Raw genomic sequence first — 15477 nt, 5'->3', positions numbered from 1 at the left:
TATCGTTCAGCGCGATAAGGAATTTCATGTGGGAAAAAGTTCCAAACGGGAGAAAGCGAAGTTCAATGGGCAAAAAAGTTAGAGATAAAAAAAAAAAAGAGACTAAGAAAAACATCACCGTTTTTCACAACGACGACGACGACGACGACGACGACATCCACGCCAACCCGTCCCGTCGCTTTTCCCTGGCCATGATGGCCGTGATCGATGTGAGCCAGCAGAGGGCGTCGCTCCTTAGCGATGCGACCACCTTGGACCTCTTGCCGCCAGAGTTGCTGCTCATAATCCAGGATCACCAATCGACCAAATTCCTCGATGCGATCGCCAGCGCCGCTCTTGTCTCGACAGCCACCGACCGCATCTTTACCCATTTCGAGTCTGTTTTTGCCGATATTTGCGCCAGATGGATTCTGTCTTCTCCAAAACTCGATACGCGAGTCCTTGCCGCTTTCGCAAGGATCTTGCCCTTCGCCCCGTCGCTGTCCGTCTTCCTCGTGTCGCATCTTCGAGGAGGATCTTTTGGTGGTGTTAATGGTGGTAACCACAACGACAAAAGCAACGACAATGATGCTTCTTCAAAACTTAAACCTCTCGATTCCCTTGACCTAGCTTCGATCCGCCCAGATGACCTCCCAATTGTCCTCCTAGCCCTCTGGAGGCTCAACAACTTTGACAAGCGCACCTACGCCGGCCTGTCAAAGCCATCCCAAATACAGACCCTGTTCGCACACGAGAACCCCATCGTCCGATATCTTGCCGTCCGAATCTTCTGCCAGCTTCATAATGCCGCCGATGTCAAGATCGAAGCCCTCCTCGAAAAGCACATACCCAAAGATACCAGCCTTGTCGCAGAGCTCGACGGGCGCGAAGCCGACTATGCGTTCCTCAGCCTACACGAGGATTCTAGACGTGAAGACATTCAGAGCTCTCGCAGTAAATCCCAACAAACTAGTGCGGTTGACGATGCGGTTGTCGAATTGAATATCACAAACATCCCAGAACAGAACCTCACTCCTCTAGTTGTCAAATATGGAAAGACAGTCCTCCCGCGTCCCCTCGGCCCTGTGACTGCTCCCACCACCCTCGCACTTACCCCGACGACTGTTGAGAACCTCGAGAACCTCACCGGGTGCCTGCAACGACCCGGGCCTATCCTCCTCCACGGCCTGTCCGGTTCCGGCAAGACCTCCCTAGTCCACGAGATTGCGCGCGAGTTAGGCAAGCAGAAGCAACTAGTGACACTACACCTGAACGAGCAAACCGACGCCAAGATGCTGCTTGGGCTATACACCACCGACTCGAAACCCGGTTCCTTCTCGTGGCGCCCAGGTGTGTTGACCACTGCCGTCAAGGAGGGAAGATGGGTCTTGATTGAGGATCTCGATCGCGCGCCAACAGAAGTCATGAGCACATTGCTGCCTCTCATTGAGCGAGGAGAGCTGCTAATTCCTGGACGCGGCGAGACCATACAGGCCACCGAAGGCTTCCGCATATTTGCTACTGTCCGGACGCTGCTCGGCATGAACGACAAGGAGAACCTACCCAGCTTGATTGGTCTGCGTCTTTGGCAGCTTACGCACGTCAAGGCCCTTCCCCAACAGGACTTGAAGGATGTCATCAACAGCAGATATCCCTTGCTTCACAAATACGTTCCAGGAGTGTTGGCGGTCTTCGATGCGTTGCTGGCGGCCACCAGCGGTTCGACCCGTCTGTCGCTCGGTCGCATGGTCTTCGAGCGGCCACTCGGCACAAGAGATCTCCTCAAGTGGTGCGGGCGCCTAGATGAGATTCTCCGTGCTTCCGGCTGCAAGACTGGCGAGGAGCCCATTACCGATACTACCAGGGACCGCATGTTCCTCGAAGCGGCCGATGTTTTCGTTGGTGGAGTCAAGGAGATCCAAGCGCGTAATATTCTAATAGGTGTCATTGCGAAGGAGATGCATCTTTCTCCCGAGAGGGTTGAGCACTACTTGACGAGCTACGTTCCCGACTTGGAGGATAATGAGTCAAGACTCACCATCGGCCGCGTCTCGTTTGCAAAGGGGAGGAAAACCAGCCGTGGGGCCAAGAACAAGAGGCCTTTCGCTACCACCACTCATGCTAAGCGGTTGCTGGAGCAGATTGCGGTTGCTGTAAGGCACAAGGAGCCGCTCCTGTTGGTCGGTGAGACGGGTATCGGTAAGACTACCGTGGTTCAGCAGCTGGCGGAATCACTTGGTCACCAACTTGTCGCCGTCAACTTGTCCCAGCAAAGTGAAGCTGGTGACCTTTTGGGTGGCTTCAAGCCCGTCAGCGCACAGACCCTCGCCATGCCTATCAAGGAGGAGTTTGAGGATCTATTCGAGAGAACCGGCGTCTCTGCTGAAAAGAACAAGGCTTATCTGGACGGGATCAACAAAAAGTTCGCCAAGGGCAGGTGGAGAGAGGTCTCCAAGGAGTGGCGCAAGGCTCCCAAGATGTTCGAGCAGATCCTCGCCAAGTTCGAGAGCATGCAAGCAGCCAAGACCGTAGAGGCGGAGGTTGCGGAGGAGAACCAGGAGCAGGGCCCAGCCAAGCGTCGGAAGACCGAGTCCAGCAAGCTCCAGCGCCTGCGGGATCTCAAGGCTCGTTGGGACTTGTTTTCGCAGAGTCTTGATCAGTTTGATAGACAGGTCGCGGCTGGTCCTGGTGGCTTTGCCTTTGCTTTCGTCGAGGGCAAGATTGTCAAGGCGGCGAGAAACGGTGACTGGGTCCTGCTTGATGAGATCAACTTGGCCTCACCTGATACCCTGGAAAGCATTGCTGGCTTGTTCCAGACCAATCCCTCTCTTTTGCTCTCTGAAACGGGAGAGATTGAGAGAATCCAGGCGCATCCCAATTTCCGCGTGTTTGGTGCCATGAACCCTGCCACAGATGTGGGCAAGAGAGATCTTCCCATGGGGCTGAGATCCGTGAGTTATTCCGTTATTCACAGCTTAAAGGACAGCTGCTAACTAAGACAATAGCGTTTCACCGAGATTTATGTCCAAAGTCCTGATCGCGACAAGAAGGACCTCCTCACCATCATCAAAACGTACCTCAAGGGAAATAACAGCAGCATTGACCGTTTGTCCGACGACATTGCTGATCTCTACCTTGAAATCAAGAAGCGAGCTGAAGCAAAACTACTGGTCGACCAGGCCAACGAAGTGCCGCATTTCAGTTTGCGTACATTGACCCGTGTCTTGACATACACCAACGATGTGGCTCCTTTCTACGGTCTCGAAAGAGCTGTTTATGAAGGTTTCTGCATGGGCTTTACAACCTTGCTGAGCGAGGAATCAGAGAGGACAGTTATGCCCCTTATCCAGCAACATCTGCTGAAGAAGGCTTCCATCCTGACTAATCCTCCCAAGAGACCCATTGATGGCAAAAACTACGTCAACTTCAAAAACACAAACAAAGATCACCAGTACTGGCTGCTTCAGGGCAACGAAACGCCAATTGAGCGCCCAGACTATGTCGTCACTCCTTATGTCGAAAGAAACCTATTGAACTTGGTTAGAGCTACGTCTACTCGTAGATATCCCATCCTCATCCAGGGCCCTACTTCTGCGGGTAAAACCAGTATGATCGAGTATCTCGCCAACTATACCGGTAACAAGTTTGTGAGAATCAACAACCACGAGCATACCGACTTGCAAGAGTACCTTGGCACCTATGTCTCGGATTCCAACGGAAAGCTCAAGTTCCAGGAAGGTATTTTGGTTCAGGCCATGAGGGAAGGATCGTGGATTGTTCTCGACGAATTGAACTTGGCGCCCACCGACGTCTTGGAGGCTCTCAACCGTTTACTTGATGACAACCGTGAGCTTCTCATTCCCGAGACCCAAGAGATCGTCAGGCCAGCGGAGAATTTCTGCCTCTTCGCTACCCAGAACCCTCCTGGTCTATACGGTGGTAGAAAGGTGCTGTCTCGTGCCTTCCGCAACCGTTTCCTTGAGCTTCATTACGACGACATTCCCGAGAGCGAACTGGAGACCATTCTTCAGAAGCGCAGCCGCAACACTGCTCCCTCCGACTGTCGCCGCATCGTCCAAGTCTATAAGCAACTTACCCGTCTCCGCCAGGAGAGCCGTGTCTTTGAGCAAAAGAACTCTTTCGCCACGCTTAGAGATCTCTTCCGATGGGCACTGAGAGCGGCCGAGACCCGTCAAGACATTGCCGACCACGGCTTCATGCTCCTTGCCGAGCGTGTGCGTAAGCCCGAGGAGCGTGATGAGGTCAAGAAGGTCATCGAGGAGGTGTTCAAAGTCAAGATCGACCCCGATCAGCTCTATGATCGCGACACAGCGCCCGAGTTCCGCGGTACTGGTGGTAACAAGAACAATAGCCAGGGTGTGATCTGGACCAGAGCCATGCGTCGTCTGTACGTCTTGGTTAAGCGCGCCATTGTCAACAACGAGCCAGTCCTGTTGGTTGGTGAGACTGGTTGCGGAAAGACAACTGTCGTTCAGCTTCTAGCGGAATTTGACAAGAAGGAATTGCATATTGTCAACGCTCATCAAAATACCGAAACTGGTGATCTCATTGGTTCTCAGAGACCTGTGAGAAATAGGGGTGCTATTCTCGACGGCTTGCTGAGAAGCTTGGAGCAGGCCGCTACTATCCTTGGCCAGGAGACGGGCGATATCGACCACATGCAGGCATGGTATCAGTCTCTTACTGCCGACGACCTGGCTAAGCTTCCCGAGGAGTTGAAGGTCAAGATTCAGTCCGATGCTGCCCGAAGCAAGGCGCTCTTTGAGTGGAGCGACGGTAGCCTTGTCCACGCCATGAGGGAGGGTACTTACTTCCTTCTCGACGAAATCTCTCTGGCTGATGATTCCGTCCTGGAGAGATTGAACTCCGTGCTTGAGCCTGCTCGCACTCTTCTGCTTGCGGAGAAGGGCATCACCGACTCCTTCGTCGTTGGTGCTCAAGGCTTCCAGTTCTTCGCTACCATGAACCCTGGTGGTGACTTTGGCAAGAGGGAACTGTCGCCTGCTTTGCGTAACCGTTTCACCGAGATCTGGGTCCCTGCTTTCACCGATGAGGAGGATGTCCATGACATTGTCGTCTCCAAGTTGGATGCTAAGTACAAGAAGAACCTAAAGGGGGTCAAGACGCCAATTTCTCGTATCATTGTCAACTTTTCGTCCTGGTTCGGCAAGACTTTCAGGTCTTCATCTACAACGGCGCTCTCAGTCCGTGATATCTTGGCTTGGGTCCAGTTCATGAACATCTGTAACTTCCCCTCTGTCGAGCTTGCTCTCCTTCACGGTGCTGCCATGGTCTTCATTGATACCATTGGTGCCAACCCCTCCGCCCTGATCGCCGTCGATCCCAGGACGATGGATATGCAGAGACAGGAGTGCCTCGAAAAGCTCAGTGAACTGTGCGGCTCTGATCTTGCTCATCACTATTTCCAGGAGCCGCAGCTCAAGATGGACGAGCAAGCCCTTACCATTGGTGACTTCAGCATCGAGAGGTTACCAAGCGCGGACCCTAACTCTGGAAGGGAGTTTGGTGTTCCTACTACCAAGATGAACGCTATGCGTGTCATCAGGGCTCTTCAAGGCACCAAACCCATCCTTCTTGAAGGTAACCCCGGTGTGGGTAAGACTACGCTTGTCACCGCCTTGGCTCGCGCTTGCGGCAGGCCCTTGACCAGAATCAACCTGTCCGACCAGACTGATCTCATGGATCTGTTCGGTACCGATGTTCCCGTCGAGGGTGCTGAAGCCGGTAACTTCTGCTGGAAGAACGCTCCCTTCCTGGAGGCCATGCAGAACGGTTCTTGGGTTTTGCTTGATGAGATGAACTTGGCTTCTCAGACCGTTCTCGAGGGTCTCAACGCCTGTCTTGATCATCGTGGTGAGGTCTACATCTCCGAACTTGATCAGGTTTTCAAGCGTCATCCCGACTTCAAGCTCTTTGCTGCCCAGAACCCGCACTCTCAAGGTGGTGGCCGTAAGGGTCTTCCCAGCTCGTTTGTCAACCGTTTCATCGTTGTGTACTCCGATGTCTTCACCAAGCAGGATCTGCTCTATATTACGGCCAAGAAGTTCGACAAGATTGGCGGCGAAACGCAGACGAAGCTCATCGAGTTTATGTCCAGGCTTGACGATGCCGTCGTCACTGCCCGTTTGTTCGGTGCTCAGGGCTCGCCGTGGGAGTTCAACTTGCGTGATACTCTTCGGTGGGGTGACCTGCTCACATCCGACAATGCTCTTCTCAGCGGCCGGAAGCCGGATGATTTCCTTGATGTGATCATTCGCCAGCGTTTCAGAACCGAGCGGGATCGTGTTGAAGTTGACAGATTGTTCACTGAGATATTCCAGCGTGCGCCTGAGACTCACAGCCTTTACCACGACATCAACTCCTCCGTCTCTCAGGTTGGCCTTGCGACTCTACAGCGCAACCAGCTGTCGCAGCCAACGCCATTCCCATCTATCGACCCCATTCACAGGCTAAAGGAGATTGAAAGTATCTTGATCGCCGTCGAGCAAGACCTGCCTTGTATCCTTGTTGGGCCTTCCGGCAGCGGCAAGTCAGCCCTGCTCAATCATGTGGCTGCTATGGCTGGCCGGTCCCTCGTCATCTTCCCGCTCAACGCTGATGTCGACACCATGGATCTCATTGGTGGCTTCGAGCAGGCTGATCCTCATAGAGAGGTCCAGGCCAACCTTGCTAAGATGAAGCAGGCGCTCCAGGATCAGATCCTCCAAGCTCTTCCTGCGCCGGTGCCGGTTGCAGCGGTTGATCTCATGGGTGCGCTCATGGCCCTTTCTGGCGAGCACCAGTATCCTGATATTCTCCGTATGATTGAGAACCTCCTCCCTGAGGCCGGTGAACTCGCTCCTCTTCTTTCCGAGACTGCTGAGCTGCTCCGCAAGCCTCTGACTCTGGAAAACCCTCGCTTCGAGTGGCTTGATGGTGTCATTGTCCGGGCTGTCGAGACTGGTGCTTGGTTGGTGCTAGATAACGCCAACCTGTGCAGTGCCTCCGTGCTTGATAGACTCAACTCCCTTCTCGAGCGTCCCAATGGCTCCCTGAGCATCAACGAGCACAGCGGTCCCGGTGGCGAGCCGCGCATCTTGACCCCTCATCCTGACTTCAGAATCTTCCTTACTGTTGATCCCCGTTACGGCGAGCTTTCGCGTGCCATGAGGAACCGTTCCGTTGAAATCTATCTCGAAGGTGCGCCTTGGGAGGCAAAGAACGCCGGTCATCAGACTATTGCGCCTGTTGATGGCAGTTTGCAACGCTTCCACACTGCCACGAGAATCCTGAACGGCGCTGAGAACGCGGATGTCCTTGCTCCTCTGGCATTTGATGTCCTCTCTCTTGGTGATACCAGACTCCTCGAGGCCTTCATGCAAGCTTCTACCAACGGCCTGATCAAGTCTCCCGCTGCTAGCCAACGTCTCGCTCAGCTTTTGTCTTACATCAGTGCTGAAGATGCCGGTGCGCTGAGACAGGCTGTTGCCTCTCTGTACGGCTCTGCCCCTAACAAGATGCTCATGCCTCTCCACCCTCTGCTCAACCCGCCTATGATTCCTCTTCTCGAGCAGGATCGCGAGGGTCTGGCGGCCTGGATCGCCGGCTGCTACGAGCTCTACCTCGACATCCAATCCGCCCAGTCCGCCATGGAAGCTCAGCTTGGCAAAGTCAATGTCAGCAAGCCGTCCCAACTCAACCGCCTCCAGCGCTCCTGGATCGCCGACAAGGTCGCCTCGCTCTCTCGCGACTCCACTGTCAACGCCGCCCGCTTCCTGGCCTCTATGCTCAAGCTGTTCAAGGCCTACATGAGCGAGACCATTAACGAGTCCAGAGCCTGGAAGGAGCGTCGCGCCATCTTGAGGCGTCTGATGCTCTTCTGGACGCGCACCTTCGAGGCGCTCATCGTGCCTAATGCCAAGTTCGAGGAGGCCCGTTTCCAGGCGCACTTGACGCAGGGCTCTAACCTCCTGAGGAAGGCCCTTTCCGTTCTGCAAGAGGCTGATGATCGCAAGATGCTTGCTACCATCTTGGAGTATCTCGAGCGCGACTTTGTCGTCGGCTTCAAGCTTTCGACTGGTCTCAGTATGGAGGCGCTGTGGAATCAGCTGCGTCCTGAGCCGGTCGCTGATCAGGAGTGTTTGAAGCAGGTCATTGAGATGGAGAGACTTGCTGATCGGTTCGATTCGCTGCGCTGGAAGGCTGATGCTTCCATCCCCACTCTGAGAAGCGTTCAGGAAGCTATGGCTAGGGCATATACCGTCGTTCGCAGCGGAAGAGGTGATGCCTCTGCGCTTGTCAGGGAACTCGAGTCGGAGATTTCCACCCTCGAGGCTAGAATTGGTCAACATCCATGGACTCACGAGCCGTTCTTTGCTTCCACTTTTGAGGCACTTAGACAGGCTCTTGTTCTTCACCAAGTTACGGAGGACGGCGAGGTCGTTTTGCCCGCTCTGTCTGATATCGACGTGCTTTCCAACCTCCCCACTGTTGCTCTGATGCGTCTCCGCGCTTCGGGGTCTTCGCCGCTGCAGTTGGTCGATTGCTTGCTTGCCCAGGATAGTGAGGTTCGTCCTTGGACTGGTACCCTGTCCAGGTCGCTCTTGCTCAAGTACGATGCCACTTCCTCAGCCAGCATGCACGAGTTGCATTCTTTGGAGACCGAGTTGCCTATCATGGGCAAGATCCTCGCCAAGTCTTCCGATGCTCTGGCTACCGATTCGCTGAAGAAGACGGAGCGGCTGTTGCTGAAGCTGATGGAGGAGATAATGGCTGCTCATGGCGATCTTTGCAAGGGCGTCGTCGTGCCTTTCTTCCATGGTCTTATGAATGAGATGGGCAATGTCCAGGTGGCTGAGCTCGCTGCTCTCCTCGAACAGGGAACCAACTTTGCGATTGATACCACTCAGTGGCCTCAGCACCTCGTTGTCATCTTTGAGAGGCACTTCTACAAGGCTTTGAGAGCCCTGGCCGCCGCCGAGAAGGGTCTCCAGCCTCGCTCTGCATACACTTCCGTCGCTTGGGTTCAATTCTCTCTTGCGTCCATCAAGCTCTTCATTCCCGACAAGATCTTCGATCCTCACCACCGCGCTGAGATCGAGCAGGAGGAGCACCGCGAGATCTACGAAAGCCTGCAGCAACAGATCGCTGCTCTCGAGGCGTTTGAGCTTGCCTTCACCGGCCAGCACGCCGGTCTCCGCTGCAAGCTTCTCATGGAAGAAGTTGCTGGTCTTGGGGAGCCGCCTGCTGTTCAGTCTATCTACCGCCCTGGCGACTCGGAGCTTCGTGGCCTGCAGGGAGAGTTCAACAATGTTCTGAATGCCCTTGTACAGAACGACGTGGCTGCTTCGCATCTGCGCTCCATTTCCACCGACGCTGAGGATGCTTCCGAGGAGCTTTCCCTCGTTGAGAGGAACCTTGTTGCTCTTGTTGGCCGCTTCATTGGTCGCTTCAATGCCTACCAGGACTTGACGATGCCGCTGGTTAGCTTCTTGCGCTGCTTGCAGCTTGGTCTTTCGCTCGGCCAGGGTGCCGTCCCTGCCAAGAGCTCCGACGAAACCGATTTCAAGAGCATGGTCAAGGCCACCCCTTTCCTTAGCGGTACTGTCTGGGACGCTGAGGCTAAGAGCTTGCCTCTCCGCTCGCTTGAATTCCTCTCATTTGTTCAGGCCATCGTTGCCGTCGAAGGTATTGATAGCTTGCCGGAGAACCTCAGACAGGCTGTACACGAGTCCTTCTATGCTTTCCATGAGGAGTGGAGCAAGAAGCTGGAGGCCGATCGTAAGGCCGAAGAGCAGAAGAACAGCTTGTTCCGCTTCAAGGGGAGTCTGGAAGATGAAGAGGCCTTTGACCAAGAAGAATTCGATCAGCTGTTCCCTGACTACGTAGACGACGACGAGGAGCAGGATGCCGACGCGCCCAAGAAGAAGAAGCAGATTCCTCGCGGCAACCGCGACCTGTCCATCTTGCTGGCGGAAGCTCATGAGAAGATTTTCCTCTCGCCTCAGGAGCCCCAGCAGAGCATTCGCATCTTGCTTACCCAAGTTGCTCGCAGGATTGCCCGTGCGGAGCGCAACGCCGCCGCTGGCGAGCCCGAGATGGACGCCTTGCTTCTGCCCGCCACCATCCTCGCCTTCGAGGACCAGATCAAGGCCTTCAGCGCCAACGTTGACTCCAACAACTACAACTTCTATACCGACTCTATCCTCGTCGAGGTCCGCAAGGCCCTCACTCTCGTCACCGCCCTCAAGAAGCGCTTCCAGGAGCTACAGACCATCGAAGAAATCGGCCACCATCAAACTCTCGCCGACGTCATCATCGCTTGCGACAAGGTGCTCGACATGTCTATCGACGATCCCCTGGCCGCCATCATCTCCCCCATGGAGAAGCTCTACGCGCACGTGTACGAGTGGCACGAAGGCGGCTGGGCCACCAAGGCGCACAAGGCCACCGTCCTGTATGAGAAGCTGCGCGATACCATCTGCGACTGGCGCCGTCTCGAGCTGTCCAGCTGGTCGAGACTGCTCGACGCCGAAGCCAAGAAATGCCACGACGATGCCAAGTCCTGGTGGTTCATCGCCTACGGCGCCGTCATCCTCCAGCCGTGCTCGTGGTTGCAGGAGGGCAAGGATCTGTATGCGTACGCGGTCGAGCTCTTGGGTGCTTTGGAATCCTACTTTAACACTGCCAGTCTCGGCCAGTTCACCTCTCGTCTGAACCTTCTCAGACAGCTCAGAAACCAGCTGGAGCTGCTGATGGTGGATGAGCCTCAGTTGAGCGTCATCCGCGATGCTGTCCAGAATTTCATCACCTATCACGCCAGGTACGAGCGCAAGGTCAAGGAGGCTATCGCCGCCGGCAGAACTCCCTTGGACAGGAAGATGAAGGATGTGTTGCTACTGTCGAAGTGGAGAGATAAGAACATCGAGGCGCTCAGGGCTAGTGCGCGCAAGTCTCATCAGAAGCTTTTCAAGCTGGTGAGGAAGTTCCGTGGTGTACTTTCCCAGCCTGTGAGCGGCATAACCGAGCAAGGCCTTCCCGAGGAAGAGCACAAGAGCCTCGTGGCAATCGTCGACAAGGCCGCTGTCCAAGCTGACCAGGAGGCTATCGCCCTTGTCTTGCAGCTCATTCCATCTCTAGAGAGCCAACAGCAGTGGACAAGAATCACCAACCTTCCCGGCGTCCTCAAGATGATGGGCAAGTTTGGCTCGCTGCCTGCTTCGGCCGTGGAGATCCCCAGCAACTTGGACGAATACATCACCTCGTTGGTCACCGAGATGGCTGAGCTTCGCAAGGAGACTCCCCAGCACCTCACTGACGAAAACAAGGAGGCCGTGGCGCACTTGAAGACAAGAAAGACTAAGCTCTACACCGACACGCTCAAGACTCTTCGCGAGATGGGCTTCAGTCGTAACCTGGGCACCACCATTCTCGACCGCCAAAAGTCTGCTCACGCCGTGCTCGTCCACTCGGGTCTTGTTCCCCACCTGAGCGAGTCGCAGCTCAACGCCATCGAGTACTTCTACCACAAGATGCTCGACTTGGCGCCCAAGTTCCGCCAGGCTACCTTCGAACACAACGATGATCTTAACCGCGAGATCGTCCACCGTTCCATTGGTTTCCTCGAGGGTATTCTGTACGTTATGTTCAAGCAGCGCATGTATCTCTCCCGCACAGCTGAAGCGGAGCGTGCTCTTGCCCAAGCCATTACTTTCACCAAGGAGGTCTCAGGCCGTGGCGGCGAGGTGGCTATTCAGTCGCAGAAGAGCTTAACGAACCACGGTCGTGTCCTGCGCTGGCTTGTCCAGATCCTCAAGTTCGCCGTCTACATGGTCGACGTCCACGGCAAGCTCGGCGATATCAGCAATGATCAAGTTCGCAGCAAGTTGCAGCATTGGCTCGATACGTTCGCCACTTTGGCCACCAAGCAGGAAAGCCTGCCTCGTCTGCCTACCGGTTTCAGCTCCTCCGCTCTCGAGCAGCTTCATAGCGATGCCGAGAAGGAGCTCGACGGTCTTCGCGAAAGCCTCAGCAGTCTCTTGCTCGAAAGACCCGACATGGCATTCGTCATCCGCCAAGTCCAGCTCTGGACCAGCGCCCAAACCGTCGCCATCGCCAACGAGCTTCAGGAAACCACCATCGACGAGTTCGCCAAGTCCGCCCTGGACCTGTCCAGCCGCATCCTTGTCGCCCTGCAAAAGTTCCCTGAAGCCGTCAAGAACCTGCCCCAAAGCCAAGAAGACGCCGGCTGGTTCCTGGCCCACAGCGAAGGCCTCGAGAAGGCCATCAACACCCTTGCCATGCCGCGCATCACCTCCGAAGTCGACGGCATCCTCCGCCTGCTCAAGACCTCCGACCTGTCCCAGCCTGCCGTCCGGGACGCCGAGACTGCGCTCCTGCGCGCCATCCTGCCCATGCTCGAGCAGTACGCCGCCACGTGCCAGCAGAACCTCGCTCAGTACGCCGACCTGCACCGGTCCACCTGCCGTCTGGGCTACACCCTCAGCAACAGCTTCATCGTCATCGCCAAGCAAGGCTTCTGCTCTCCCCAAGAAGAGAGCAAGGAAAAGTCCGGTGAATCTGGTGACGTGCAGAGCGGCACCGGTCTGGGTGACGGTGAGGGAGCAGAGGATATCAGCAAGGATATCAAGGATGACGAGGACCTTTCCGAGCTCGCGCAGGATCAGAATAACAAGAACCAGAACGATATCGAGGATAACCCCGACGCGGTGGACATGGGTGAGGATGATCTCGAGGGAGACATGGGGAGCGTGAAGGCTGAAGAGGAAGATGAAGAGAACCAGAAGGATAAGGATGGTAGTGATGATGAGGAGGATGATGAGATGGACGAGGAGGCGGGTGGTGTCGATGATCTCGATCCTACTGCTGTCGATGAGAAGATGTGGGATGGTAAAGATGAAGAGGATGCGGAGAAGGATCAGAAGGGTGAGAATAATAGCGGCAAGCAGGATGAGGATGAGCAGGCTGCTGCGGAACCAGGGAAGGAGAAGAAGGAGCAGCAGCAGGAGAGCGAGGAAGCGGTGGGTGAGGAGGAGGAAAAGAAGGAGAAGAAGGAGGGTGAGGAGGAGAACGAGGATGAGGAGGAAGGTGAGCCGGGACAGGAGCAGGAGGGTGACGCCCAGCCACAGGAGGAACTGAATAATCAGGACCAGAATGTGCAGGAGCAGGATACCCTAGCGTTGCCGGATGATATGCAGATTGATATCAGCGATGGAGAGGATGAGGAGGAGGATAACTTGGATGACCTGGAGGATGGTGAGAAGCCGCAGGATGGAGAGATGGAAGAGGAGCAGGCGCCGAATGGTGTGGAGGAGGAGCAGCAGCTTGAGGAGCAGAAGGATGCAGAGAAGCCTGAGGAAGCTGAGGCTGAAGAGACGGATGATCTGAACCCTATGGATGAGGATAACATGGATGTGGACATGGACAAGGAGGAGGAGCAAGATGAAGATGCCCCGCAGGATTTGGACAAGGAGGAGGAGGACAAGGAGAAGGAACAGCCCGGTCTGAACGATGACCAGGCTCAGGCGGATGACGATAACGCTGCTCCCAGCGATGTCAAGACGGGTGGTGGTCTTGCTCAAGATGACCAGAACGACATGCAGGACGATACTGCCGACAACAAGGCCGCCCAGCGTGAGCAAGGTGCTGTCAACAACCAGTCCTCTGACCAAGACAACGCCCCCGGTTCCAAGGGTGAGCAGTCGAGGACTGAGCAGCAGGAGGGCCCCAATGAGGATCAAGAGACCGAGGCCAGCAGCCAACCATTCAAGAAGCTCGGTGATGCTCTCGACAGATGGTACAGAAACCAGCGCGACATTCGCAACGCCCCCGAAAGCAAGGAGGAGCAGCAGAAGCCCGACGTCGACATGGCCAAGGTTGAATTCCAGCACTTGCAGGATGAAGACGCCGAGCCCGACACCCAGGCTCTGGGCACCGCCAATGATGAGGAAGTTCGTCCCATGGACGATGCCATGGCCATTGACACCGAGATGGAAGACGCCAACAACCACGTCTTACCCGAGGATGAACCCGCTGCCGAGGACAACAAGCAAGAGGACGTGGACATGGAAGATGCCGAGGCCCCTGATTCCACCGACGCTCCCAAGGAGGACCGCAAGGACGGCCGTTCCGGCGTCGCCACTCACCAAGGTGCCTTCGAAGACTCTGACGATGAGGACTCCGACGCCCGCAAGGCCAGCGCAAAGGAAGGCGACCTAGACGAGGCGATCAACGAAGAATCGTCCACCCAGCTCTCCGCCATCCACCTCGAAGACCAACCACCTCGCCCCTTGCGCGACTTCAACGAGGCCCTCTCCATGTGGACCACCTTCCAAACCAAGACGCAATCCCTCTCCATGTCCTTGTCTTCTCAACTCCGCCTGATCCTCACCCCTTCGCAATCCACCAAGCTCTCCGGCTCCTTCCGCACCGGCAAGCGCCTCAACATCAAGAAGATCATTCCCTACATCGCCTCCTCCTACAAGCGCGACAAGATCTGGATGCGCCGCGCCATCCCGACCAAGCGCTCCTACCAGATCTTGCTCTGTGTGGATGACTCCCAATCCATGGGCGACTCGCTCAACAACTCCGGTTCCGCCGGCCGCTTGGCTTTGGAGTCGCTCGTCATGACCTCCCGCGCGCTTACCATGCTAGAAGTAGGCCAAGTCGGCGTCCTCGGTTTCGGCACCGACGTCTTTGTCGCGCACCGTCTCACCGACCCCTTTGCCTCTCACGACGCGGGCGCCAGGGTCTTGCAGCAATTCACTTTCAAACAAGAGGGCACGGACATGGTCAACCTCTTGCGGCGAACCATCGATCACTTCCGCGACGCGCGCCTCACCTCGGCCTCTCAGTCGGGAGGGGAAGATCTCTGGCAACTCGCCCTTATCCTGTCTGACGGTCTTGTTCAGAGTAAAGACCACGCGCGCCTTCGCCCCTTACTAAGAGAGGCAATGGAGCAGCGCGTAATGGTTGTTTTCATCGTCATGGACGATGCTCGGGATGCTCAAGGAAATGCGAAAAAAGGAAGTCAAAGTGTCTTGGATCTGAAAGAGGCTAGGTTCGGCAGTGATGGTATGCCGGTGATTCATCGCTACTTGGACAGTTTCCCGTTCCAGTATTATTTGATTGTGCATCACTTGGATGATTTGCCGGGGGCGTTGGCGGGCTTGTTGAGGAGTTGGTTTAGTGAGGTTAGTGCTTCTTGAGCACGCATTCAGCACACATACACACTCAGGGAAAGGGGGGTTGAAGAGAAAATGAAACCCGAAAATACTACGAGGAAAGAGAAAAAAAAAAAACTGGGAGACGATAGATAGATCATAGATAGATTGGCATTCTTGTATTAGGAGTTATTTGTTTGTTTGCTTGCTTGGTTGGTTGGTCTTGGTAGGCTTGGAAGGGTAGGAGTTTAATTGATTGATTAGCTTATTTGTTTGTTTGTTTGTTTATTTGTAC

At 55.4% G+C, this 15477-nt stretch overlaps 1 protein-coding gene across 1 annotated transcript; it reads left to right on the top strand.

The window, feature by feature from the left end:
- The first annotated feature begins 133 nt into the window (after positions 1-133).
- On the top strand, positions 134-15436 carry NCU06468 (midasin). Its single transcript, XM_952266.3, has 2 exons — positions 134-2930; positions 2985-15436. Exons 1-2 carry the CDS (start codon positions 192-194, stop codon positions 15225-15227), a joined length of 14982 nt encoding a protein of 4993 aa, XP_957359.3. The 5' UTR covers positions 134-191; the 3' UTR covers positions 15228-15436.
- The last annotated feature ends 41 nt before the right edge of the window (positions 15437-15477 follow it).

Source organism: Neurospora crassa, linkage group III, assembly GCF_000182925.2.
Source record: "Neurospora crassa OR74A linkage group III, whole genome shotgun sequence".
Lineage (NCBI taxonomy): Eukaryota > Fungi > Ascomycota > Sordariomycetes > Sordariales > Sordariaceae > Neurospora > Neurospora crassa.
The sequence above is the reverse complement of the archived record's forward strand: the minus strand, read 5'-3'. Positions and strand labels throughout refer to the sequence as shown.

Excerpts from the sequence above, each read along its gene's own strand:
- NCU06468 (XM_952266.3), top strand. The coding sequence starts at position 192 with ATGATGGCCGTGATCGATGTGAGCCAGCAGAGGGCGTCGCTCCTTAGC. Across the intron at positions 2,931-2,984 it reads TTCCCATGGGGCTGAGATCC|CGTTTCACCGAGATTTATGT; the intron begins GTGAGTTATTCC and ends CTAAGACAATAG.